Source organism: Mugil cephalus, chromosome 8, assembly GCF_022458985.1.
Source record: "Mugil cephalus isolate CIBA_MC_2020 chromosome 8, CIBA_Mcephalus_1.1, whole genome shotgun sequence".
NCBI lineage: Eukaryota > Metazoa > Chordata > Actinopteri > Mugiliformes > Mugilidae > Mugil > Mugil cephalus.
In genome coordinates this window covers 16,655,857-16,681,948 of record NC_061777.1, presented here as the reverse complement: position 1 = coordinate 16,681,948, position 26,092 = coordinate 16,655,857, and the positions used below count along the sequence as shown (strand labels likewise).

Below are 26,092 nucleotides of genomic sequence, written 5' to 3'. Positions count from 1 at the left end.
AACCCAAATCTCTCATGTTTTCATTTTCATCTACCCTGGATTTCATTTCAGTCTGAACTGTTGTCTTTTGTCCTTATTTCATTAACTTTTAGTTTGGCTGCTTTTCTTGTAATTTTGCCCTGCATTATAACTGCTAATATGCAGTATGTGTTTCTCAATAATTAAATTGTCAGTATTCTGAACACGGCTATAAGCTCGTGTTCTCACAAGCCAAGTAAACACATCTGTAAGAGATTAACAAACATTTTAATCATCTTTTTTGATAAATAGTTTAGTCTGTTTCTGCAGACGGGTGAATATCACCATAGTTTTCTCAGCATCACACGAAGCAGTTGAAGCCAAATCAATTTGCAAATGCACACCAATGTCCAGCAGGGCATTTGCAGTCATTGTGATTTCAAAAACTCAAAATGTGAATGTGTGGATGGGAAGGGCAGAAGGATCCAGACAGAATCAGACACACATACTGTAAGGCCAAAACGCAACTGTGTGATACTGTGTGAAATTCTGGAGAGAAAATAACAGAAAAGGAAACAAAGCGAGAACAATAATCTAAATAAATGTATTATTGTGCATCTCAGCTACAGTATACCGAACGTCTTGCATTGAGCTCTTGCTTGGGCAGAGATTAGCCGATTCCTGTAATTGTATGCGGAGCTTATTCCCACTTTGCATTTCTTCAATTGATTATTGATTTGAGTTCTCGAGTAAATGTTTCAAGCTTGCCACAAGGCTTATTGTACGGAAAATGAATGCACCTGTGTCTCACGAGCTCGTCTGCACGCCCGTCTCCGTCATCCCTCCTTGACCATCTGTCTTCCTGCTTGTCGAGGCCACCGCGTCGCTTCTTGTGACAAAGCTGGTGCCTCTTTCCATTCCTTCCGCTGATAACGCTGCAGCACCAGAGACTATCGAGAGGGTTAGGAGAGCTTTTTTTAATTTTTTTTTTTAAGTTGTGTCATGCAGTGTTTACGCTTGAAACGTTAGGCGTGTGCATGTGCGTTTGTGCGTATGTGTGTGTTTGCTCTGTGATGTGTAGTTAATAGTGAGGAGACAGATGGCGCACACTCCAGGGTTCTCTGGTGCTGACATGCCAACACAGTAAAGTCAGGCAAGGGTGGACAGACTGAATGGTGTGTGTTTGTGTGATGCATACATGTGCATAACTGCACGAGCTTGAGGGTGCATAGGAAAGAAACGGCCACACACGCCTCGCAAAATAGTTGTTAGCTCAAGAATAGTGCTGGCAGGCTGTGGTGTTTACCCAAGCAGGAATACTAGAGCCTCAATCCCCATGTGTTGTGCTAAATATATAAATGAATATGCACAATTACAATCGCAGACCTACACATATTTTATCGTACATGTTGTTATTTTTAGTTTAACCTATTATTTCTAAACCCATCAGAAAAGTGCCTCATCACAGAGTGCACTAAGTCGTCTGAAACTATTTTGTTTTGATCCGTTTTGCTGTCATGTTGTTGATTTTGAGGACGAGGCGTGTTGTGTCAGACTGAGCTCAGCACCTGAAGTCATCAGACCTGCTGACGGACACGCTGCCTGCTGAACAAGGCCAATACAACAGTACACATGAAAGGGGCAGCTGTCGCGTCCTGGGATCTGACTCTATTGTAATGTAAGAAGATGCACTTAACGCACACAGTGTGACACTCGCACACAGAGTGGTCCCCTCCAGTGCCTCCGCAGAGTTTTGTTTTGAGCTGCCTGTGCCAGGAAGCAGAGCGCCGCCTCCCTGCTGACGTGCCCCCGGTCAACCTGTTTATCTTCCCAAATGCAAAGAGATCTGAAAGGGGCTTGCTCCCCGTTATGAATGCCTCCCCTTTTTTTAAAATCCTATTTTTGTTCTGTTGGATGTTATATATTTCCACTGCTTTCTGCTCCTTCATTTTAATCTGTCCTCCTTCTCCTATCAGCTCCCACTCAGTGTATCTTCACTCACACCACTGTCAAGTTCACTGATGTTCTTATATATCTACAATTCAATATTCCTCCTTCTTTCTGTTACCGCTCCACCTTTCAGTCATCTGTGCTGACGTACGTTTCTCACCTTTTCCAAGGCTGCTCTTACCAAAAGACTTTTTTTTTTTTTTTTTTGGACTTGTGAAGTTAACCTTTGCAGAGTGTCTCCCTGGATCAGACTCTTTTTCTCTCTCTGGACAGAAAGCTCTTCTTGAGGAGCTGTTGTGTGACATGAATAGATAGCAGGCAGAAGAGCACGGTGGATGGTGCTGACAGAAACAGAAGGAGACAAGGTGGAGATATTAGCCTTTGCATAATTTACGGCTTACTTACCTGGGAGGAGAATGCATGATATGTGCAGCATTTCCATTACAGTTTTTGCGATATAAAAGGAATATTTTATATTAACTTTTATATTCAGTTCAATTGCGCTTTGTAGCTGTTTCCACTGAAAGGTGTTTTGCGAATGAGCTATAACTCCTGTAAAGTCTTGTCTCAAAATATCACATAATTCTCTTGATTCATCACGTGATGTCCTTGGGAAATGAACCCACTAAGCAGAAGATTTCAACAGAACAGGTTTACGAGGGAAGGTTGTTGAATGACGTACTTGTGTGGAAGGAGATTTCATCAATAGTACAACTTTTCAAAATGTTTACGCTTTTAACCGACAGCCACAACAAGGCAGAGCAAATTGCAAGATTGACAGGTTCGGTCAAAGGCAGCAGAACTCCACAGGATACTGTATGAAGAAAATAACTGGAACATTTTATCATCACAGAATTTTATGCCGTAAAAAACGGTTTCATGGCTCCCAAGGTTTATGGCTGATCCATCCCTGCACACCCACAACCGTGGGAATCATGATAAATGATTCTATGTGATTAAACCTGAAGTCCAATTGACTTGGTGTCGTGTTAAACTGTCAATTAGAAGAATCTTTGTGTTCTGCTGCGGTTTTCACATCATTCAGACTGTGGTTACGAGCAGCCAGAGGAAGCATTCAACCTAGAGCTCCGTTCACATGAAGCGGGTAATCCTCTCGTATATTTCCTATCCAAAATGTTCTTGAGTGAAACAGCCTGATCATAATAATGTTGCCACCATTCTGTTTGAACTGTTCATCAACGACACCGCTGCTCCTTCTGAGTTTCCTCGGGGCATTATGAATTTGGTGGTAGAGACCAAAGTGGTGGGTGGTGTGAATATTTTGGGGACTTCCACTGATTTCTCACTTCAGAGTTGAGATTAGTTCAGTTTGACCCACCCAGTTTCCCTTTCCTTGTTTTTTGCCTTTCATTGCTACAACTTGCTGAACAACACAATGTACTTTATGAATGTGCCAAAATGTCAGCAGTACATTCAATTTAATATTAAAAGTGATTACTTCTGCTATTTTAAATGGGCTTTGTTTGTGTCACTCATTAACAGTTGTTGAACTAACTACAGGGATGACCTTTTGGAAACATGAATGAATACTCCTCCTCCTCCCTGGGGCCGTCATAATGTCACAAGAAATAATTGTGAGTAATGATTTATTTTCAGCTAGATCTGTGCACTGTGACATACACAGATTTACAAGGACAGGACGATGCAGTTTTGTAGTCTTCCATCATCCATTTCAGTATCTCTGGCTTGTATTTAATGCACACTTATTTAAAGCCTTGATACAAGCATGCTTAGAAACATACATCGATCAGGCATAACATTGTGACCACCTTCCTAATATTGTGTAGGTCTACCTTTGTGCCTCCAAAACTGTTGTGACACATCAGAGAATGAACATGTGTCATGTGGGTCAGGCTTGTTCCAGTGTATCCCACAGATACTTGATAGTTTGGGATCTAGTGAATTTGGAGGCCAGGACAGGTCTTTTTTGGTTTTTCAGTTGTTCCTAAACCGTTTTTGTGTGTGTGTGCGTCAGGCTGCATCCTGCTGGGGATGGCTGCTGCCATCAAGAAGTGTCATTGCTATGGGATGGGGGTACCTGGTTTAGTCTAGAAGGGTGATAACATCCACACGAATGCCAGGTCCAAAAGTTTCCCAGTAGAACATTGAATTGTCACAAGACGCTCAATGTTTTTTTTGTTTCCCTGGTGTATTCTGTTTGGTACCGCCACATTTGTATAAATGAGTGACATTTGTACCTTACTCAGCTCCTTATTGAACTTTCATTTTCATTTGTCTTTTAACCAAAATGCGCCCACAGCAGTACTGTGGTAATAGGCGTCGCAGCTACATCCATGACTTAAATTTCGTTCAGATGTAGTTCAGCTAAGCGCTCCAAGATAAACAGTCGGTGGCACTAATTCTTCCCTCGGTGCCATTAAACCACAGCAGAGGAAGAGGATGCGTTGAGAGATCGTCAGTCACATCTTAAATGGTGCAGAAAGAGAGACGAAAATGAGATCTTTCTCCCAGGGAGGTGTGTAACTGCAGCCGTCTGCGCATTCATCAATATTTTCATGCTGCCGCCCTGTCTCATTGTACTCTCCGCCGCTGCCTCTGTGTTGTATTGTTCAGCAAAGCTGATATGTAATCCAGATCAAATGTCAAACTTAAAACCAGCTCTGTCGCCGACCAAACATCTGCAGGCACAAAGACGGCAGCTGGTGCAGATTTCCTAGATGTGCCCCTGTTAACTTTTTTTCCCTGCTCCATTCTAGTGAATCAGTCAGCGAGTAGCTCCATACAGTTGTGTGTGTGTGTGTGTGTGTGTGTGTGTGTGTGTGTGTGTGTGTGTGTGTGTGTGTGTGTGAGAGTGATAGCGCGAGAGAGAGAGGGAGAGCGAGAGCGAGAGGGAGAAATCCGCCGAGTTGTGAGGCTGAGTGACTGTCTGTGGGGTATGTAAGAACCTCAGAGCTGGGAACCCTTTGCTATGCATGTGTATGAGGAAGGTACGGCGTGAGCTTGTGTGTGTGTGTGTCTCATATAGGAGAGTGAGCCAGCAGCAGCAGCAGCAGCAGCAGTAGTACAGAGGAGCGTGTTCAGTGTCTGGATGTTAGCGCTGCCTCTCTCAGCTGTGGGACGAAGCCTTACTGTAGGTATTCATGCACACAGATGCACAAATACACATGGACGCGGTGCTGCTTTGACTTTGTGTCTGCTGCTTTTCTTTTTTCTTTTTTTCTCTCTTTCCTCGTGGGCTGCTAATCATTCCGTAAACTGATGTTTCTTCCTTCCCGCGTTGAGTGTGAAGGGAAGCAGTGTTTTCCATTCTCGTATTCCAAGACCGTTTCCGTCCGGAGGGTTTGAGTGAGGCGGTGGAAGCGACTGAAATGTGCCGTTCATCAGCTAAACGTTTCCATCACTTCAGCACGTTCACGCGTTTGCATGCAGAGGAGATTTTCATACGGAATTTCCATACACCTGACGGCTTTGTTTGCGTGAATTATTGAACTATGTGCCGGCGTTTCTGTGTGTGTTTTGCGTTTGTGGTACGGGATGACAGGGTGGCGGAGGTGCAGGGGATGTATCGTGTCCAGTTTCCAATAGTGTGGAACCTGAGCTGGCTGCTAGTGTGACTTGACTTTGGATTGTTAGACCTAAGGAAGAGAACGAGAAAATGAGAGAGAATGAAAAAAAAAGCAGTGTGGTAAAATCTAGATGTGGGAAATAAAGATAAAAATTTGAAGGTGCATTGATGCAGCTGAGAAAAGGTATCTTCCTGCTTGTGCTTTCGTCTTGACACTAAAAATAAGATTTTGTGCTCCCCACCCACAAGTCGTGTCCCTGGTCCACACCCCTCTGCCTGCTCTCAGGAAATAGTCTTGTTTCCATAATTCCTCTGTCAAGGGTTTGGTGCCGAACGTGCTAAGAATGCCAGAAAAACTGGTGAATATGGGGTGGGGAGGCAGGAAAGAAAGAGAGTGACAGGTGAGGTTGGAGATTTGATTCAAGGCAACAGAGGAAAAAACAACAGCAGGTGAAATTACAAAGGGGGTTACACAAGGAGGGTTAACACAAACGATCTGATGAGAAGATGCTTCTCTCATGTTTAAATTGTGGGTTTTTTTTAGGACCCATTGGACTAAAAAAAATCATTAATTTTCAACATGACTCAATGACAAGAAACCGTTAAATATGTTTGCTTTAGTCCAAAGACTGTTGAGAAAAGTGACCAAGTGTTGGTATAAATGAATAGTATGTGTGGTTATAAAGCTTTCAGACAGTAGTGGATAGAACATGCATAATGCACAGATAGTAGAGTTCTCCAGGGACAGACTAATGTGTTTTAAACGCTAAGTGCAGAATCTGCAACAGCGTTTCGTGTGAAATGTTGTTTCTGACGTGCAGCTGCATCATTCATACTGTCATACAAATTGTATGTACACTAGTCAGGCCACCTTCTTAGTATTGTGTAGATCTCCTTTGTGCCTCCAAAACAGTTGTGACTTATCAGGGAATGGACATGGGCCTTCTGAAGGGGGGGGTCCTGTGGTGTCTGGCGACAGGATGTTGTTGAGGGGAGGGGCCTCTGCCTTTCACTCTCGTTTCAGTTCATCTCAAAGATGCTTGATCAGTTTCGTATCTAGTGAATGTGGAGGCCAGGTCAACACCTTGTGCTGTTTTTTTTAGTTGTTCCTAAACCGTTTTTGTGTGTGTGTGTGTGTGTGTGTGTGTGTGCACGTCAGGCTGCATCCTGCTGGGGATGTTTTTTTGAGTTGTTCTTAAACCATCAAGGAGTGTCATTGCTGTGGGGTGGGGGTTCCTGTTGTGGTTTAGGTGGGTGGTACATGTCTAAGTAAGGAGCACATGAATACCAGGTCCAAAAGTTTCCAAGCAGAACACTGAATTGGCACAAGATGATCAATGTTATTTACTCCTCCTGTGTGTGGTTTTAATATTGTGGCTTATCGGTATATGAATATAATATACTGTGTAAAATAAAGTAAAATATTGCACCCATAAAATTCAATATGAGAACTAAAAGAGGCAAAAAATGGAGTCGATTAAAAAAAAGGAGACAATTATTCTGTACAATATAACGCAGCTGCACATCTTTGTGTGTGTTAGATGTTATTGCACGGGGATTGTCCCCACAGTGTGTAGGATGTATTAAAGTCTTTTATTGTATTCCAACATTCAGCAGCTACGCATGCTACTTTGCCTAAGAAATTGGGTTTCAGCATTTGAAAGAACCTCCAAACTATGACTGATTACCTGTCAGCTTGCGCACCAGAGTTCAGCAGCACCGTCACCATTTGGAAGATATGGTTGGTGTAAATATTCCATCTGGGCAGACATGGAGATGAAGAGCCTCTTAGTTAAGCTGCACAGTGCACGTAATTAAGCTGCCATTATACTCAGTTCTTGGTTGGATGTGAAAGTAGCTATATTGCATAATTGGTATATTTAAAATTGAAAAAACGTTTCACGAACAGTATTATTGTGCGGTGAAGAATAGCAGCGCACACCTTCCCTTGGATGCAAATGAGTTGTGATGAAGGCTTATGCAGGGTGATATTGATTTTTTTTTTTTTACCAAATATAACAACAACCACTATATTCGATGTTGGGCTTGCTGCTGTTGGTGCTAATTGGAGTCAAGGGCTGCATTATGAAATTATTTGTCATTATGCAAGTGGTGGAATTTAAGGTGCCTTCAGACATATACAGCAAACTGGAGCCAACAAGTTGATTTACCAGAGCAGTCACGTAAACAGATCAGACGAACACGTCTTATTTTAATTTAAAAGATAAGGGAAAGACCTGTCTGCTTTAAATATGGACCATTGATATTCTCTTCTATTATGCATGACATGTTTATTTGCCATTATGTCTCTTAAAAGCACAAGTACATTTTCATTAAACCGCGTATTGGAATCCATTAGAATTAGACTCTAGTTTGTTACTGTGGAACCCACATTAACATTTCTAACAGTAAGTATAGATCCAAAATCCAAAAGGAAATGCCTCTATCTTTTCATGTTGGAGGCCAAAATTTACATTATGTAGCATCTACACTGTAGTACATTTAAAAAACAACGGCAACAAAAAAACACCTTAGCCGTCTTTTGAGGCTGGTACAGTTTGCCGTGAGGCTGCTGAGCTAGCAAACACAAACACGGATCAACGTGTTCTTGAAGGATGCGCTTCGCTCGCTGCAGAGCTGCGTTGTGCTCTGTTTGGGGAGTGGTGTCAGCGGGATCTCAGACTGGCACTGACTCGTTTCTGGTTGGGTGACAGGTCGGGTTGGCAGCGGGGCGAGCAGCTTGTCTGTCTGCAATGTCAGCAACACTTGACGCCGCCGGCTCGGCAGCGCGTTCAGTGGTGACAAACACATGAGGAAATCCTGTAAATGTTCTGCTTTCAGACATTTTTGTGTGTGTGTGTGTGTGTGTGTGTGTGTGTGTTTTTGTGTTTGTGTACGTGTGTGAGTGGAAAATTGGTTCAGGTTTTTCAGTCGTGTCGGTTCGTGGCTGTCGGTGTGTCTCTCTACCAAAATCATTTCCATAGATCTACCTACACGTTCTTGTTTTCATCTCTTGTGCCATCTCATACTTTTACTCAGCTGGGTCAGTCCCTTGCTCTTGTTTCACCTTCTCCTTCCGCCTACCTCTCTCAGTGGAAGATCTTTCCTCTTCATTATTTATGGATATCGGCTGCGTCGTGTAGCTGTCAGGTGCAGCAGACGCGAGAGTTCTTTCTCTAACCCTAAGCTACACTAAATGATGAATAAGTTAGTGTCTGATGTGTCCTGTCAACGTGCCTGTGAATGTAATTTTTCACGCCGCTGACAACGTGTCGGCGCGTGGGAAGAACGCGTTGCAAGAGTAGTTCAGTGCAGTTGCTTCCAAATGTGGTATTAACACATTTAGCACTTTTAAGTCACACCAGACACAATTTATGTAGACGTGTTGAAAATGTCATTTTCTGTTGGCGGGTTTCCCCTCCGAGAGGCGTAGGGAGATATCTACTCTACAGTGACACTAGCGAAGCATGGTGGTGTTTTGTTTTTTGATATGTTGAAATCATGGTGTCTTATCTGTGATCAAATCCAGGAGACTCACCATCATATAGACAAACGACTCCTTGTGAGGAAAAAATTGGAATGGTTATCCTTTTCTCTGCAAGAAAGTGACTAGGCCTCCCACTTTTCTATGAATCACTTCCCCCTCTGGCAGTGGGAGTAATTGCAAAAACTCTACACAGTTTGTCTACACTAATCAGCCACAACATTAAAACCACTGTCAGGTGAAGTAAATAACATTGACCATCTCGTGACTAAAAATGTTCTACTGCGTTACTTTTGGACCTGGCATTCACGTAGATGTTACTAAGGCATGTAACACCCACCTAGACCAGACCAGACACCCCCACCCCATAGCAATGAGCTATGGGGTGGGGGTGCTTTAGGAGGAAGGTAGACTTAAAGTTATGGCTGATCTGGGTAGAGCCCCATCTTTTCTTTCAGCTTTCCCCAATGAGGAAAAGCCCCATCTATGGTAACCTGTGTTTATCCTTTATCCAAGTTTTTTTTTTTTGATCTGGCGCATCAGAAATTCTTCTTGGGCACTTCCTACATTCAGTTTCTTCCATCCAAACACCTTTCACCCGTCTGTACTCCAAGTACTCGTTGTTGTCCTGGTCATTGCTGGTAGACATAAAATGATTCTGGGAGACCAGCACAAGAAGTCCATCACTGAAAATTCAAGTTTACTGACAAAGTTGCAGATGCTCAGCTGAATTTCAGAGTCATTCACAATAGCTTTGAATACTTGACTTTAAGCAATTCCTCCATTGTGGGACAAATAAAGGGTTTTCTACGTGTTTAAAATTCAGTTTGTTGTCTAACCTAATAAACCAAATGTTTTTAATCCAATTAAACTTACAAATTCTGTATCGCTGTACTGCAGATTTATGAGTCACATGCTGGATGTGTGAAGACATGAAGCATCTGGAACATTAAAAACTTACTTTACCCATCTGAGCTAAAACTTAATGTATTCCCTGAGCAGAAGTAAGCTAAGAGCATATCGTGCTTTTTGTGCGGTGGTGGTTAAAGACATGGCCACGCTGTACACACACACACACACACATAATCACAGACTGCAACTTAATCTTGCTCATCGTGGGATTTGCTAGGAAAGAGGCTCTCTCCATGTCTGTTCTCGTCCTCTGTACGACCCAGTGTTGACTGCCCGTTCCATCATAAACCAAAGTAGGCCAAGCCTCACATCTCAGTCCGGACATCTGGTACAATTGGGACGAAGAGTCTTGTCAGAGCTGGCGGGAAGAACAAAAACTGGGTTACTGTTTTTTTGTGTGGAGATCAGAGACGTGGAGTCACACTTTGAGGGCAAGTGGGGTGACATTCATAGTGATTATAATAATACTGCTGTCTTACAGTCGTCATAGCGTACTGCTTCCTTGTGGTCTGGTGAAAGAAGTGATATTCATCAGCTATGTGTTATATTATTAGATTCTATGTGTTTCCTTCAGCTTGATATCAATAGTAATGACAGAAGTTTGTTTATCTGTTTCTTCTCTTCTTCTTTTCTCTGTATTCTCTGTTTCTACCCGGCTGGCGCAAGGTTGTTTCCTGTGAAAAGGGAGTTTTTCCTGCCGCCGTCACCCTCTGAGGTTGCAGGCCGGTTTTTGTAAAGCGTCTTGAGACAATTTGTATTGTTATTGGTGCCATATAAATAAAATTTAATTGAATTAAATTGAATATTGTCCTGCTGATGTTTTATGTTTAATGGACACTAACCAGGTAATAATTATACTCACTCTCCAGCTGTTCTCCAGTTGCCCACAGCCTCATTATATACTCAAGGTTAATTTAGGCAGGGGAGAAAAATAAATCTTGTCCTTGACAATCACCTGGTAAAGTCGGTGTATTTGGGATTCAGCATTGACCTTATAAAATATGTTTTAGTTTTGCTTAGCTATTCAGAGCCATCCACATAGTTACTGCCCTCACAAGCTCATTTCTTTATTATGAATGCCAGCTGCTTGTTCTTGTAAGGATATCTACAGGATATAATGTATTAAAGTAGTAGTAAAATCCAGGAAATACATTAATTAATTAAAAGGGCTTTGGGATTTCAGTAATAATTCAGTAGCCTGTTTATTTTCATACACTCACTGGCCACTTTATTAGGTACACCTCGCTTGTAAAAGGTTGAACCCCCTTTTGCCTTCAGAACTGCCTTAACTCTTCGTGGCATACTTTCATATTGACATTGGCATCACGCAGTTGTTGCTGATTTGTCGACTGCACATCTATGATGAGAAACTCCTGTTCCACCACATACCAAAGATGCAGCGGATGGAGTGAGATCTGGTGACTGTGGAGGTCATTGTAGTACAGTGAACTCATTGTCATGTTCAGTTTGAGATGATATGAGCTTTGTGACAATGTGGTGCATTATCCTGCTGGAAGTAGCCGTCAGAAGATACACTGTGGTCATAAAGGGATGGACATGGTCAGCAACAATACTCAGGTAGGCTGTTGCATTTAAACCATGCTCAGTTTGTAAGGGGCCCAAAGTGTGCCAAGAAAACATCCCCCACGTCATTACACCACCACCACCACCAGCCTGAACCATTGATACAGGGCAGGATGGAGCTTTCATGTCGTTTACACCAAATTCTGACCCTGACATCAGAATGTCACAGCTGAAATTGAGACTCATCAGACCAGGCAACGTTTTTACAATCTTTGATTATCCAATTTTGGTGAGCCTGTGTGAACTGTAGTCTCAGTTTCCTGTTCTTAGCTGACAGGAGTGGCACCCAGTGTGGTCTTCTACTGCTGTAGCCCATCTTCTTCAAGGTTCGACATGTTCAGAGATGGTATTCTGCATTCCTTGGTTATGAGGAGTGGTTATTTGAGTTACTGTTGCCTTTCTGTCGTCTCCAACCAGTCTGCCCATTCTCCTCTGACCTCTCACATCAACATGACATTTTCATCCACACAACTGCCGCTCACTGGATATTTTCTCTTTTTCGGACCATTCTCTGTAAACCCTGGAGATGGTTGTGCATGAAAATCCAAGTTGATCAGCATTTTCTGAAATGCTCAGACCAGCCCATTTGGCACCAACAACCACACCACGTTCAAAGTCACTTAAATCCCCTGTCTGATGCTCGGTTTGAACTTCAGCAAGTTGTCTTGATCACCTCTACATGCCTAAATGCATTGAACTGCAGCCATGTGATTTGCTGCTTAGCTATTTGTGTTAAGCAATTCAACAGGTGTACCTAATAAAGTGGCCAGTGAGTGTATAATGAGCTATTGATTGCAGTCTTGGATGGATGCATATCCTCATTTACTGGACAACTCTTGAACTACTTAAATTGTGGGTTTAGCATTTTCTGCCAATCTGAGAATTCACAAAAAGGCTTCCTGGAACAGATCCATGCTACTGTTATCAAAATCTGGCACTGATGACCGTATACCCATTTCAAGGGCATTGTGTTAAATTAAAAAATTCGAAGCTCATAGAAGCCACAGCTAATGTTATATTTATCTTATCCTGGAAGTGGATTTTTTAAAGAATTGCAGGACTTATATAATGATGATAATTAATGAAGGTCTGTTACATTCAAGCCCATGCTGTCTTCACACAGTGCTGATTGTGCACTTGGTGCCATCGGTAAGTTTCTACGTATTTTACATAGTTTTAAATCTGGTGTCTATAGGAACATTTCTGCTCCGGCACACTGATGCATTTTATATCAACCAGCAGTGACTATTTGCCAGAACTGAAGAGGGGACCAGCTACAGCAGGATACAACAACTAGAAGTAGAGTTGGTGTTGGTGTTTGGGAAGAATAAAATAGAATGTTATTGATTTCATTTAATTTGTCACTGGCATTTTATGGACTGAAATACGGTATCACTGCCTGGGCATACATCATCTTCAATGGCAGGATATGGAATAAAAGAGGATCAATTCATTTTAGCATATAAAATGCAATTTATAATAGTAGATTATCTGAACTGCATGCATAGAACAATCATGATGATTGTCCAGTAATTTAGACTCAGCTACCTAGCAGTAATTTAACGGAACCCAATTCCAACACATCAGTTAGTGCTCGAGCTCTCGTCAACAGGATATTATATCCGCTCCGTCGAGAGTTTTATTACCTCAGACCAGAGTGAGGAAGCTTGCTCTTTGTGCACCAGGCTACTAGGCTGCTATTAAGAGAAGAAAAACACACCAAAGAGAGCTCATTATCTAGTCGAGTGGCTGTTGGCTGTCTACGCGCTAGCCTGCACTGTCCCTGAGTTCTGTCATAATATGCATTACCTGGCTGCACATACTCAGGAGAGGAGAGGCTCAGTAATGACCCTGAGATAACGGCATTTAATGGAGTAGCTTATTCATCTGAGGATTCTTTAATGGAGAACACATTTCACAGTTTTTGTGACCGGCATGTTGTGATTAGAAAAAGAAGTATTTATGCTTCCACTGTAAATCTACTTTATAAAGAGTCCCAGACATTCAAGGGGAAATGTGACTTATAATGCTATCGTGGATTTACTGAGAGAGAGAAGAAAAGAAAGTGGAGTAAAAGCGAGCAGGAAAGGGGGTGGAAGGAGGCAGAGGAGGATGGCAGCGATTCTCCTGTCACTGTGATGTATTTATTGAATTGCTTTTACCTTCATCATCTGTGACTAAGTCTGACTGAATGGAAATATGGCTTCAGTCAGAAACGCGGGGATTCTTGCATGCAACACTATTATTTTTAGATTAATTATTTTCTTTTTCTTTTTACTTGGCAGGTGACTGACGGAACAAGTAATTTAGTGCCTTTGGGGGATGCTAGCCATTTAACCGTAGCTGTGGATGAATTCTATTTTGTTGAAGGATTTCTTTTACCCGAGTTTTACGAGCGATGCGTTATGCAAAACACACGAGGAACGGAGACAGAAAAAAAATCTAGCAGTGACTTTGCAACTTTCATATTAGTCATGGCATTAGTGTAACTGTGACTCCTGATCATTAGGCATTTGTGTCAGGTTGCTCTAAAGCAGTTTGAAGATGTGTGCTGTATTATGAAGCATACAGCAGGAAACAACCTCAGTCTCCTTCTACACTACTTTCCTCCCCCGTATGTTCTATAATTAGACCAAGTGCATAAAAGATACATTTCTAGCAATGCAATAGGCCTCACTGGCAGACCTCAAGAGCCTCCATGTCCTCGTGCATCTGTGTTCGCAGGTTTCTCTGTATCATCCGTTTATCCAAGGAGTAGATGAGGTCAGCGTTGAGCTCGTTGTCCATTACGAATTGTGTTTCATTTTTCACTGTGATGGCATGTGTTAGCATTTTCAGTGTGTATGTGTTTAAGTTGTGCATGATCTTTCATCTTGGGAAAAAAAAAGAGATTTCTCTTTGATGGATGACTGCATCTGGTGCGCAGGAAAAGCTTGTTAAGAACCGCCGTGGCTGAAAATGAAATCATAAAGAGAAAGAACGAGAGCGCTGGATAATCCTGTAAAATATCAGAGCAGTGAGAGACGGCTTAGGTTCAACTTACCTCTGTCTTACACTCGTTTTCCTGCTCATCCCATTCTCAGTCTATTTTTGGGTTTATTGTTGAAACGAGGCCTGATGTCTTATCTCAAAACACGAAACTGACTTCTGTTGTTAAGGCTTTGTGATGAGGTGTTTTCGTGGCAACATTTAGCCAGCGTTGTACATGTTCAAAACAGATTCATGCGCTGGAGGAAACAATAGCCACAGTATTATGACCACCGACAGGAGCAGGAGCAGGAGCATGAACTGGAACAAGCCTGATCTACAGAGGCCCCTCCTCTCAGCCCATAGGACTCAAAGCCCTGCACTACCAACACTGTGTTGACAGACATCACTGAACTCTGTCAGAAGGCCCATGTTCAATGCACTCATGAGTCAAAACGGTTGTGATTACCAGGAACGTGGTCATAATGTTATGCCTGATCGATGTATGTTTTTATGCATGCTCTTATCAAGGCTTTAAATAAGTTTGTCCCAGCCTTAGATACTGAAATGGATGATGCAGACCACAAAACTGCATCGTCCTGTCCTTGCGACTAAGAAGCACGACGCAGTGGTCGGCGAGATCATCCCTCAACTGTCAGCAAACCGTTAAAGTGCATCTATCAACAACCACATGTAAAGTACAGTAACCTTGAGGATGGCACCAGCTTGCTCAGCTGCTGTAAGACTGTTAGCTGATGATAAAAGGCACAAATTCATACCTGAGGACTGTGCAGTTAACCTTGTCTGCACTGAATGAATGGATTAGATGTATTGTTACTGTCAATTATTATTATGAGATTAATGACGCCGCAATCTGTAGTCACACTCTTTTTCAACATCACTCTTTATGTGACAAATGGAGAAAGCAGTGATCCGCTGTGAGAGTTTTGCAGACCTGAAATCACCTGGAGCAAACTATGTTTGTGTGTGTGTGTGTGTGTGTGTGTGTGTGTACTTGTATGCTAATTATAATAATCACTTTAGCTGAGTATTGAATCACTTAAACTATAGAATAACACAGCCCACATTACGAGATCAATATTAGTTATATTAAAGAGGCGCGTTTCATTTGATTCCATAATAAGGTTTGATTAATGTGCAGTAACAGGGTTTTCTTCCTTAAGGCACATTAACATCCATTTTGAGATCCTTGGTAATTCCTGCTAACGTGTCGGGTCGTGGCTCTGATGAGAACCTGAGTGTTTGGTTTCTAATAGTTGGTTAGAATAAATGGTCAGACATGACTTCATGTAATAAAATGTGGAAATAGTTTTTTTTTTCTTCCGCGTAGCCGGAAGGGGCATAACACCAGAAGTACAACACAAGAATAACTGCCTTAATGTTCTTCTTAATGAACAAAGCAGGAGTAGGTTATTGTTATGCAGGAGAGGGGGCGCGGAGACTGGAAATTACCTGTCATGACTGTGAGAAATGAGAGTCTGGATCCACACACTGCCCAGGGCTGAACACAGGCTTCCTCCTGCATGATGGCACCACTGTCGTGACATATAACCCAGTATCAGAAATATGTCTTTGGTTGGCATCCCAGGGAGGAAGTTTTCTAAGCGGTTTTGTTAAGCACCAGTTTGCCCTTCATAATGCAAGATGGAAACTTTAATAACACTCTCCCCACAGGCCATTTTTCACCTATTTCAGGTAGCAGTCATAGTAAAATCGCAGGGCAACAAATCCTGTGAGGGCTGTATCGAGCCATCTCCGAGTGAATATCGCACGTTTTTTTCCAGTGTGCCTGGTATTTTTGGCCCTGGTGGAATTTTTTCAACTAATTCAGTGAGAGAGTCGAAAAATGGAATTTGCAAAAGCTAAAAGAGTCAAAGCGCCACACGCCAAAGACATTTCACATGTCTTTCTAATCTGAACATTTGAGTACTTTTACAACAGCATAATCATCTAGACCGAATAAAGTGTAGACCAGCTGATCAGCACGATAATTCAACATTCCATGTATCATGAGAGTTTGATGAACCCATCCTCCACCCTGCGTCTATCTATTGGCGCAGAGTTGAGCCTTCCCATGAAGATAATGAAGTCAGTATAATTCTCTGATCATGTTGTTCCCTATCTGGTAGCATCGTATTAATCTGCATGGAGAAACTCATTTTTCATAATGGCTCTTTAATACGCATGAAGAGGCGTTAGTGTTACGTCTTCATAATTGAGTCAGTTTGGTTCATAAAGGGTCTGAGCTCCTGACATGACCTCCATGTAGTAATAATAATAATAATAATAATAATAATAACAATAACAACATTTTAAACAATGAACTTTGAAATTAAAAATTAAATGAAAAATACAAAACTATATTGACTCCGGTGGAGAGTGCTATGATCAGAGCCTCTATGCCAAACATTATTCCATATTTACATCATAAACTATTCTTCATGAGTGTGCCGACAGGCCTGGCCATTGTCTCTAAAAGTCTGGGGAGCAGCCTTGTCAGGGGAGTGGAAAGTTATCAGTCATGTGTGGGACATGAGCCTCCAGCGCCTGTTCACACTCACTGCTGCAAAGAAATGCAACATTGTAAAGTTAGTCTTTTGATGTTTGCCACATTGCCATCTGAGCTTGAAGTGTGTTCCCTCGTGCCTAAGAAATGGGAGACGGCACCAGCTGCCTCTTCATGCTAAATTTCACTCTGTATCACTCTGTCACTCTCATCAAGCTCTAATATTGTGTGTGAGTGAATCTGAGGCAGTTTTCTTATGAGAGGCCGTTTAGGAAATAATTCACATTTTCTCCCACACTTACTATAATAGACTTTTACAAACACTACCATAGTCACACACACTTACTATAATACTGTGTCACAAACACTACTATAGTCACACACTTACTATAATACTGTGTCACAAACACTACTGTAGTCACACACACTTACTATAATGCTGTGTCACAAACACTACTATAGTCACACACTTACTATAATACTGTGTCACAAACACTACTGTAGTCACACACACTTACTATAATGCTGTGTCACAAACACTACTATAGTCACACACACTTACTATAATGCTGTGTCACAAACACTACTATAGTCACACACACTTACTATAAAACTCTTTCACACATACTACTATCGTCACGCACACATACTATCGATAGTCACGCACGCATACTATCTATAGTCACGCACACTTACTATCTATAGTCACACACTATCTATAGTAGTGTTTGTGACAGAGTATAATAGTAAGTGCGTGACTATAGTAGTGTTTGTGACACAGTATGATATTAAGTGTGCGTGACTATAGTAGTGTTTGTGACACAGTATTATAGTAAGTGTGTGACTATAGTAGTGTTTGTGACACAGTATTATAGTAAGTGTGTGACTATAGTAGTGTTTGTGACACAGTATTATAGTAAGTGTGTGACTATAGTAGTGTTTGTGACACAGTATTATAGTAAGTGTGTGTGACTATAGTAGTGTTTGTGACACAGTATTATAGTAAGTGTGTGTGACTATAGTAGTGTTTGTGACACAGTATTATAGTAAGTGTGTGACTATAGTAGTGTTTGTGACACAGTATTATAGTAAGTGTGTGTGACTGTAGTAGTGTTTGTGAGAGAGTGTGGTAGTTTCTTGTACAGTAAAACCCAATTCGTTTGCAAAACAAATCAGTGAGTGAGGATGTTTAACTAAATGTTTTTTATGGGTTTATAACACGTTTTAACGGCTCAGCTGAAGCTCATTGCAATGAATCCACGTAATCTACTCTTAACCCTCGTGTGCCCTCCCGTTTATACTGTAGGCAGCAGACAATGTGCATAACTGGAGAAGGAGCTTTCCTCTCTGTGATCTAATATCAAACCATTACATATTCACATTCACCCACGTGAAGAGTCTGAGAGCACAAACACACATGCAATGTTTAGTTGTGCAATAAGAGCATTCAAACCTCCCTCTGGAAGTTAAGGATACAGTGCTGCCATCAGAGTATGGAAAGCAACGCTGAAGACCCCCATTAATCCCAGCACAGAAGTATTCAGCTAATGGAAAAGGAAACCTGTATTGATTGATATTTCAACACAGTCATTTGGGATTCAGTCTGAAGGGTTTTCTGCAAAGATCCGAAGGCTAGTATCCAAACACGAAAAGCACTCTCTAGTGTAGTCCTCCAGGGATCCTTTAATGAAAATGTTAAGTGCTCAGCTGGTTGAATCTCTCTGGACTGGTCATAATGGAAGTCCTTTTTTGTATTTACATTGTGTCACTTTATGTTATTTATTATACATGCATGCTCTCTCTCTCTCTCTCTCTCTCTCTCTCTCTCGCGCTCACACACACACACACACACACACACACACAGGCTAACATTTCGATTCGTTAAGATTCGTTTAAGTGTGCACCACTTAAATAAGGTCTGATCAAAAAGGCTACACAATTACGTTTATGTACAGCAACTCTTATTTAATTGTTGCATTTTTATGTATATAATGTGTTACAGCAGAATACTTTTAACACAACTGAAGGTCTAATATACACTCACTTAAATTCTCTCCTGTAACACCAGAGTGAGACTGAAAACAGGGTTTGGTACATATTGTTTAGTTCTCTGTGAGTCTCTGGGAATCATTAAACACAGAGCAGATGGAGTGGGATGGTCCTTGGCTGCCTTTTCTTTCTCTATGAATGTGTGTGTAGTATGACTCTTTAGTGTTTGTGTGTCTGAACCTGGGTGTCAGTGTTCAGAGGTAAAGGTTGAGGTCTGCTAGACTCTGGGGACCGGATAGAGATGAATCTGTCCTAAAGGACAAGCAGGGCCATTGAACAAAATGGCTGGTTGTCGAGACTGTGTTTGTGTTTTTGTCAGTTTGGATTATACAGAGTCACAGACAATCAGCCACAACACTGAAACCACCAACCAGTGAAGTGAACAACACCCTCATTACGAAGCAATGTTCTCCAGGGAAACCTGGGTACTGTTACTTTGACATACCACCATCTGACATTTGTCGCAGGACAAGCACACCCCCATGGCAACAGCAAGAGGATGTTCCTTGCGTCCTGGTGGCGTATATTTCCCAGCTAAGCAACTCATAATCACCCGGCCGTCCACGTGATGCATAAGAAAACGTGATGCATCACACCATACTACTGCAGACGCGGGACCACCCCGCAAGAGCTGCAATTTTGTAGATGCTCTGATGCAGTCGTCTAGCCTTCACAATCTGGCCTTTTTCAAAAATGCTCAAATCTTTTCTGCTTCTGCTTTTTTTCTACTGTCAATACATACAAGTTTCCTTTTCCATTAGCTAAATATGTCTGTGCTGGGATTAATGTGGTTCTTCAGCATTGCTTTGCATACTCCGGTAGCAGCACTGTATCCTTAATGTCCATGGGGATGTTTGAATGTTCTTATTGCATGAATAAACACTGCTGGTGTGTTTGTGCTTGCAGATTCAGTGGGTCAGCTTGGAGGACTCGAAATGCTGCCTAATATATGTCAACCTCTGACAAATGCCACAATATCGAGATAATCAGTGTGTATTCACCATGATCAGGGATACATCAGATTAGTGTGTACAGGCTAATTTGCAGTTTACTTGTACTTGACCTTTAGTCAGTCATATTTTATTGTAGATACTCTCTGAGAAATGTGACAGAGTCATTTATATTTCATCCCCAAAAATTAGGGCTCTGTTTTGGCAAGGACTTGACGATACGATACATTATTGCGATATTATGATATTGCGATATATTGCAATATTCTACATGGTTCACTGAGAAATTTTAAATACAGCTCAAAATACATGTTGCATTATGTACATCAGATGACAGTGATAATGCATTGGACAAATTGAGTCAAAAACAGTATTAATCCAAATGATCCATGTCTAATTTTTTATTTTTTTTGTAATACCGATATTAAGACATTCAAAATCGATATCGTATCGGAAGAAAAAGTTGCGATAATTGAAATATCATTATATTTCCCGCCCCTACCAAAAATATTAACAGTCTTGTCATGGATTCCTAGGGCTTTTTTTGGGAGGTTGTTGTGGACAAAATACGTTGTAATCCTTGTCTCTGCTGTTTGCTTTCTCCACTGTGGTGAACATGGTTCAAACATTTGTAACTCGGGAGCTTGTTGGTCTATTTTATCTGGTAGCTTGCTTTATCCCATCATGTATCCTGGCGCTCACTCAAGCAACCTGCGCTATCGGTAAATCCATTTCAAATCCTGTGCGCCCGATTATATCCGATTGCGTCTTTGTGTGTGTGTACGTGCGTTAAGGTTTGTATACATGGATAAGACAAGAACACGCGCCCTGAGATTTTGTACGAGCGCAGCATGTCTGGGGATTTACGTTTTCTAAATCGCTGTGTGTTATGACGCGACCCGACTCTACACCGTGCTCCTCTGTGTGTCTCTTGTTTGTTGTTTGCTACTGAACTTAATGTCACGCGTGAGACTCCCACATCTTTTGTGTAATCCCATTGGTTATACAAATACAGTCCAATTATGGTGACTTACATGCATCCTCAACCTCAGGTTTATCCAATCCAATCATGCAGCTTTAACTCAAGTCTCTCCCTGAATGTTCACATCAGATTTATGTTGGTATTTGCCGAGCTGCTCCTCCTCTTACCTTGAAAATTACTTTTCACTGTCTCATTTTCCCTGAGTCAATTTCTTGTTGACTTGATTGGACTTTTATCTTGAGATTTGTGAGTTTTGAGACTTACACAGTACATTTCTCGCCCAGCTGCCGTGGTATTGAATTTTGGTGTGAGAAGAGCGCACTCTCTTCTTCTCATGGATGATTCCATGCTCATGATGATAGATGTATGAATTATTTATTGTTCTTTGATGTGGTGACAGTAGGAATAACACTCTTTGGGGCGTGTGAATAGACTGAAATACTGTTCACAGTTATGTTAAGAGTGTAACAACTGTAGCCTTTGGCCTCCTGTGGTCTGTGCTACAAATGCATTCGTAGTTTTAAAGTGGCATCATCCTTTCTCATTCTTGCCAAAGCATTAGGTCCTGCACTAAACAGTGAATGTTATAATGTTCAGTTTATGTTGAAACAACTTCAGAGAGGTGGTAATTCATTAATTACCATTCAATAGCACAGTTCAGTTCAGTTATTTTAAACAAATGCTGAGTACAATAACCTTGTATAACATAACTAATAACATTAGTTTTCAGTAGTGTTCCTAATGAACTGGCACAAGAGAGAAGAGAGACCTACACAATATTAGGTCGTAATGTTATGCTTGATCGGTGTACATATTTTAGTTGTACTTTCTGGAAGCAGTGCATTGTAATCGCTGTAAGACAGACAAAGTAATTGCTGTTCTACAATGTGACCATAGTGCAATTATACTGGACACCTGCAGAAGAACAATGCAACTCCATGGTTTGTTGTATTTTAGCATACAGAGAGACATGCAAAAGCACCTTATTATGTAATGTGATATTAAATAGGTCTCTTTTGTGCCTGCAAAACAGTTCTGATACATTGGGGAGTGGACAGTGTCCTAGCTTGTCCCACATACACCTGTCTTGTACTATCTCTCACTATCATTAGAAGGATCTTCGTAGAGCACATTAAAGTAGGGCTGATTCGATGCAGTTGCAGCTCACCAGCTTATGTTTTATGACAGCTAGGGATTTACTCTGGAGAACTGGATTAAAAATACAAGGAAATACTCATCTGGAAGAGTGCATTTCAATGGCATTCTTAATAGGCGGTTTTCTCACAGGCTTTCTTCTTCCTCTCTTCACAGTGTTTTTAGCGGTGGTTTGGGAATCTCTCTGGTCCGCTCCAACCGCAGTTGCTCTTGTGCTACAGCCTTGGTAGTCTCTTAGCATTCTCCCTCTGGCTCAGCAGCATTTTTCTGCTCTTTCATAGTTATTCTTAGCCTCATCTCAAAGTATGTTCGCTGGCGAGATGTGACAGCAATGCCCACGCAGGGGTTGTCCAATCGGGAGGGGCATATACAGTAAATGAGGGTGCTAGAGTAAGACGAGTAAAAGATGTAGAAAGGAAGTGTGCTGTAGTGGAGCTCGGAGCGTAGCCTGGGTCACCGCGTGGCTTTCAAGAGGCACCTCGATTAGAGCTAAGGGGGACTCCTTGTCAAAGCTGACTGTAGGACCGACCTCAGGTCTCCAGTGTGACATGTAAAGCCACAGCCGTGGCCCTTTCCAAGAGCCTGATGCTCAGAAGCTTTCCAAGGAGGCTGTGTGCTTACAGTGGTTCTTGAAAAATTCAGGAGAGATAGATTAGATCAGACCATAAATGTTACTGGACTTGATGCTGCAGCAACATTTTGTTTCATCGTTAACATTAACTATGCCACAGAAACCAATGTTACTTACATTCACCGACCACCTCATTAGGAATATTACTGAATATATAACAGTCCTGCACGAAATCTATGATATTCATTTTAAAAATAACTGCGAGAGCTCGTGTTTAATTAACAGTGTTTTAATTTTAGAGACTATTGGATTGAAATGTGCTGTAACAACATTATTTTGACAATTTAATGTTTTAGATTTTAACAGCACCGCAAACTGTATCCCCCAAAATGATCATCCAGCTGAACTTCCACCTTTTGTTATGCTGTTTCAACATAAACTGAACACTGTGACAGTCGTCAAGCTCAGATTCAGGACTTTATTAGTTTTTTACTGACCCTGTTGTGGTTGGCAATGAGCCACCTCAACTAACAATTTTTCAGAAATGTATTAAAACATTGGCATTTTTGAAATAGGAAATGAACAAATAGGCCCCAGTCTAGCGTCCTATGTGTTTGCTGATCACACATATAGGATGTGAATATTCTCAGGTCAACTATCTTTAAAATGGTTTCTTTTTTGACTACACATTTTTTATATATATATAATATATATATATATATATATATATAATTATTTTTTTTTTTCCTTTCCCAGTGCAAAAGTTGCACTTTTCTTTCTTTTCTTTCTTTCTCTACATTCACATGAAATAATAATTCTATAGTCAAATAACCGTATAACTAACCTGTGTCTTTTCTTTACAGGGCATCAATATAGTGGGGCCCAGTAATGCAGAGCCTCCACTCCAGCCTCCAGGTTCGGTCATGTACCAGTTGGATATTGTCCTGAAGAAAGGGAAAAACCTCGCCATCCGGGATCGAACAGGTACGTGATCTGTTTTTTTTTTTTTTTTTTTCTTCCTGTTATCTCAGTAATGTTGAGGTTTATGTGAACAGACAGGGTGAACAGCTTCATTAAGATTTCCCACCAAATGAAAACTACCCCATCCTGGTCTGTGTCCGCATCTGAATTGAGTCTGTCTCTTTGACAGTCCCTTTATAAAAAATAACCGCACCGTTGGGCGTGTATTCCATTCTTCATTCATCAGACTCAATTAATAACTTGACATGATGTGGAGCCTAATGAGCTTGAGAAAACAGAACCATCACTGTGAGGCCTTCAAATAAGCAATGGTGCTGCAAGAGTGTGGCTCAGGTGTGTGTTTCCATAGTACAGTCGCTGTACAACACAGACGAACAAGCTTTGGACTCACAGCCAATACTCATTTCATAGTCTTGTCATGTCTCGGCCTTCCTAAGAAAAAATATAGCACACCTTTTATCTTCTTTTCCTCTGTTATCTTTAGGGGTATACCTCTTTTCGTCAGTATAATCTCTGTGTGGGGACTTTTATTAAATCGCACATCTTTGCATCACAGTCCGTCGTGTGAAGTGTGAAGTCAGAAGGAATTACCTGATGCAGCATGATGGAATGATGCAACGCGTTCTTTGTGCTTACATGCATGAAAATAATTCAGCTTGGCTTAAGGTCAAACAGTGGCACGTTTGGAGCCGAGCCGGTTACTACTAGCTTACTTTTACGTAATATCACTAAATCATAAGCTTTATTTGACAACCCAGTGCAATAAGCAGTGTGACCAAGACGTCTGGTGTAAGTATAATCTCATTTGGGTTTGTGCATTTTGTGTTGAATATTTTAATTTAATAAACTAAAAGAAGGCTGAGTGGCACTTTAATTTCATAGAAGCTGAGTTCACTGGAGCAGACATTGTCAAATTTATTCAGTTGTGTGCTGAGTCATTCAATTTGCTCCATGTAACTTTTTCGGGCCTTGTGGAAAAGATTTTTTTTTCGCTCTTTGCGCCGGTATGAAAAATCTTATCTTTTATTAAACCACCTTCATAAACAGTATTATTGCTCTACAGGCTTGTGATAGCGCTGCCTCAGATATTGACCCTTGTTGGGTGGAAAGGATAATATATACCGCTGCTACTCCGAACTGTATGTTTGTACACGGTGCGCAGTGTTGATGCTCTTCTTCTTGCGATATGTAGTATAGGTTTTTCAGTGGATCCATTTTTCTCCAAATGACGCCAAGGGAAACCGGAGAAAAACAAAAAAAACATTGTTTTGTTATGTGTGGATGTGGCCTTGATTTAAACAAATGATATGTTCCACATTGCTAAGGCCATTCAGAGATTTCCCCATAAGCTCTGATAGACAGCGGATCGGATCGTGATCGATGGAGAGGTCTCATTAGGGGCTGTGGCAGTCGCCATGACAACCGGTCGGAAGGAGCTGCCCTGCATTCTCCCGTACATTTTGACTACCCGGTCAGCCGGATAATGAGCAGCGAGGTGGTGAGCTCACCTGTCCTATTCTGAGACAGCTCATTAGGGAGACAGACAGAAACACAGGCAAATAATAACACAGACACATAGCGACCTAAATACAACACGGGCAATAATGTCTTAATAACGACGAGCGTCCGGACACGTTGTTTTGTCTTTTTCCGAATATTCATCTAATGATGCTAAGCTTTGACATGCAGTGCTGTCAGGATATTCATATTTCGCTGTCATTGTACAGCAGGTGTTGGATAAATTGCAGAAGATCGATATTGGACTCGCTGGTGGGATTTTCCATCAGTATCAGTAGGTTCCCCTGTCAGATATGAATATGGAGAAGAGCTGGATTATCAAATAAAAGCAGTGTGCTGGGAGAAGCTATTTACTTCGGCTTCCTATTGATTCACTAAAAGCCCTAGCATGAATTATAAATGATACAAGTAGTTTGTCAGTTAAAAGATCTTTTCAGAAAAACCTCTCCAGTGTGGCATTTCACATATATTCTTGTGGAGTCTTGTGGAGCTGAAACACAAAATTATTCAGTTACATTCAAGCACCAGTCTGAAGTATTTTGGGGTGCTGGCATATTAAATATAGACTTCTAGACAGAAACTTTATTGGAGACTTTTGCGCGGCCTCTAAAGAAGGTAAAAGAAGCGATAAGACGGAATATTTAGTTTTACTCCGCAGCTCTGATCCGTGCATCAAAGTGATGTATGAGCTCAGAGATGAGGTTGACCAGTCAGAGACAAAAGAGCGCGGGATGGAGAGTCAGTGGCAGGAGGCATCCGGTTAGCCACATAAGTGACGTGTCTTCCCTTATGTGTCTTTAGTGGAGTTCCAAGTGAAGTAGGGAGCCCTTTTTGTGCCTGAGCGAGTGATAGATCAAATAAAGCTGAAATGAAACAGTCCTCATAGGTTCATCCAGAAAGGATGTGTTGCCATAACAAAACATTTCCTATCCGAGGAGATGAATGGAACTGCTGAAA

The 26,092-nt window shown here is 41.4% G+C and overlaps 1 protein-coding gene across 10 annotated transcripts in view; it reads left to right on the top strand.

Annotated features, from left to right (window-relative positions):
- mctp1a (multiple C2 domains, transmembrane 1a) overlaps positions 1 to 26,092 on the top strand; it is a 124,463-nt gene that overhangs the window by 20,081 nt on the left and 78,290 nt on the right. For 9 of the 10 annotated variants that reach the window (XR_007113210.1, XM_047590837.1, XM_047590834.1 and 6 more), the window contains exon 2: positions 23,500 to 23,620. Coding sequence is in view for 9 of the 10 variants with exons in the window: in XM_047590837.1 (XP_047446793.1) it covers positions 23,500 to 23,620 (121 nt within the window). In the remaining variant the exon portion in view is untranslated. Of the gene's footprint in view, positions 1 to 4,874; positions 5,021 to 23,499; positions 23,621 to 26,092 lie in introns of those variants that run through there. The other variant, XM_047590838.1, reaches the window with a different exon arrangement.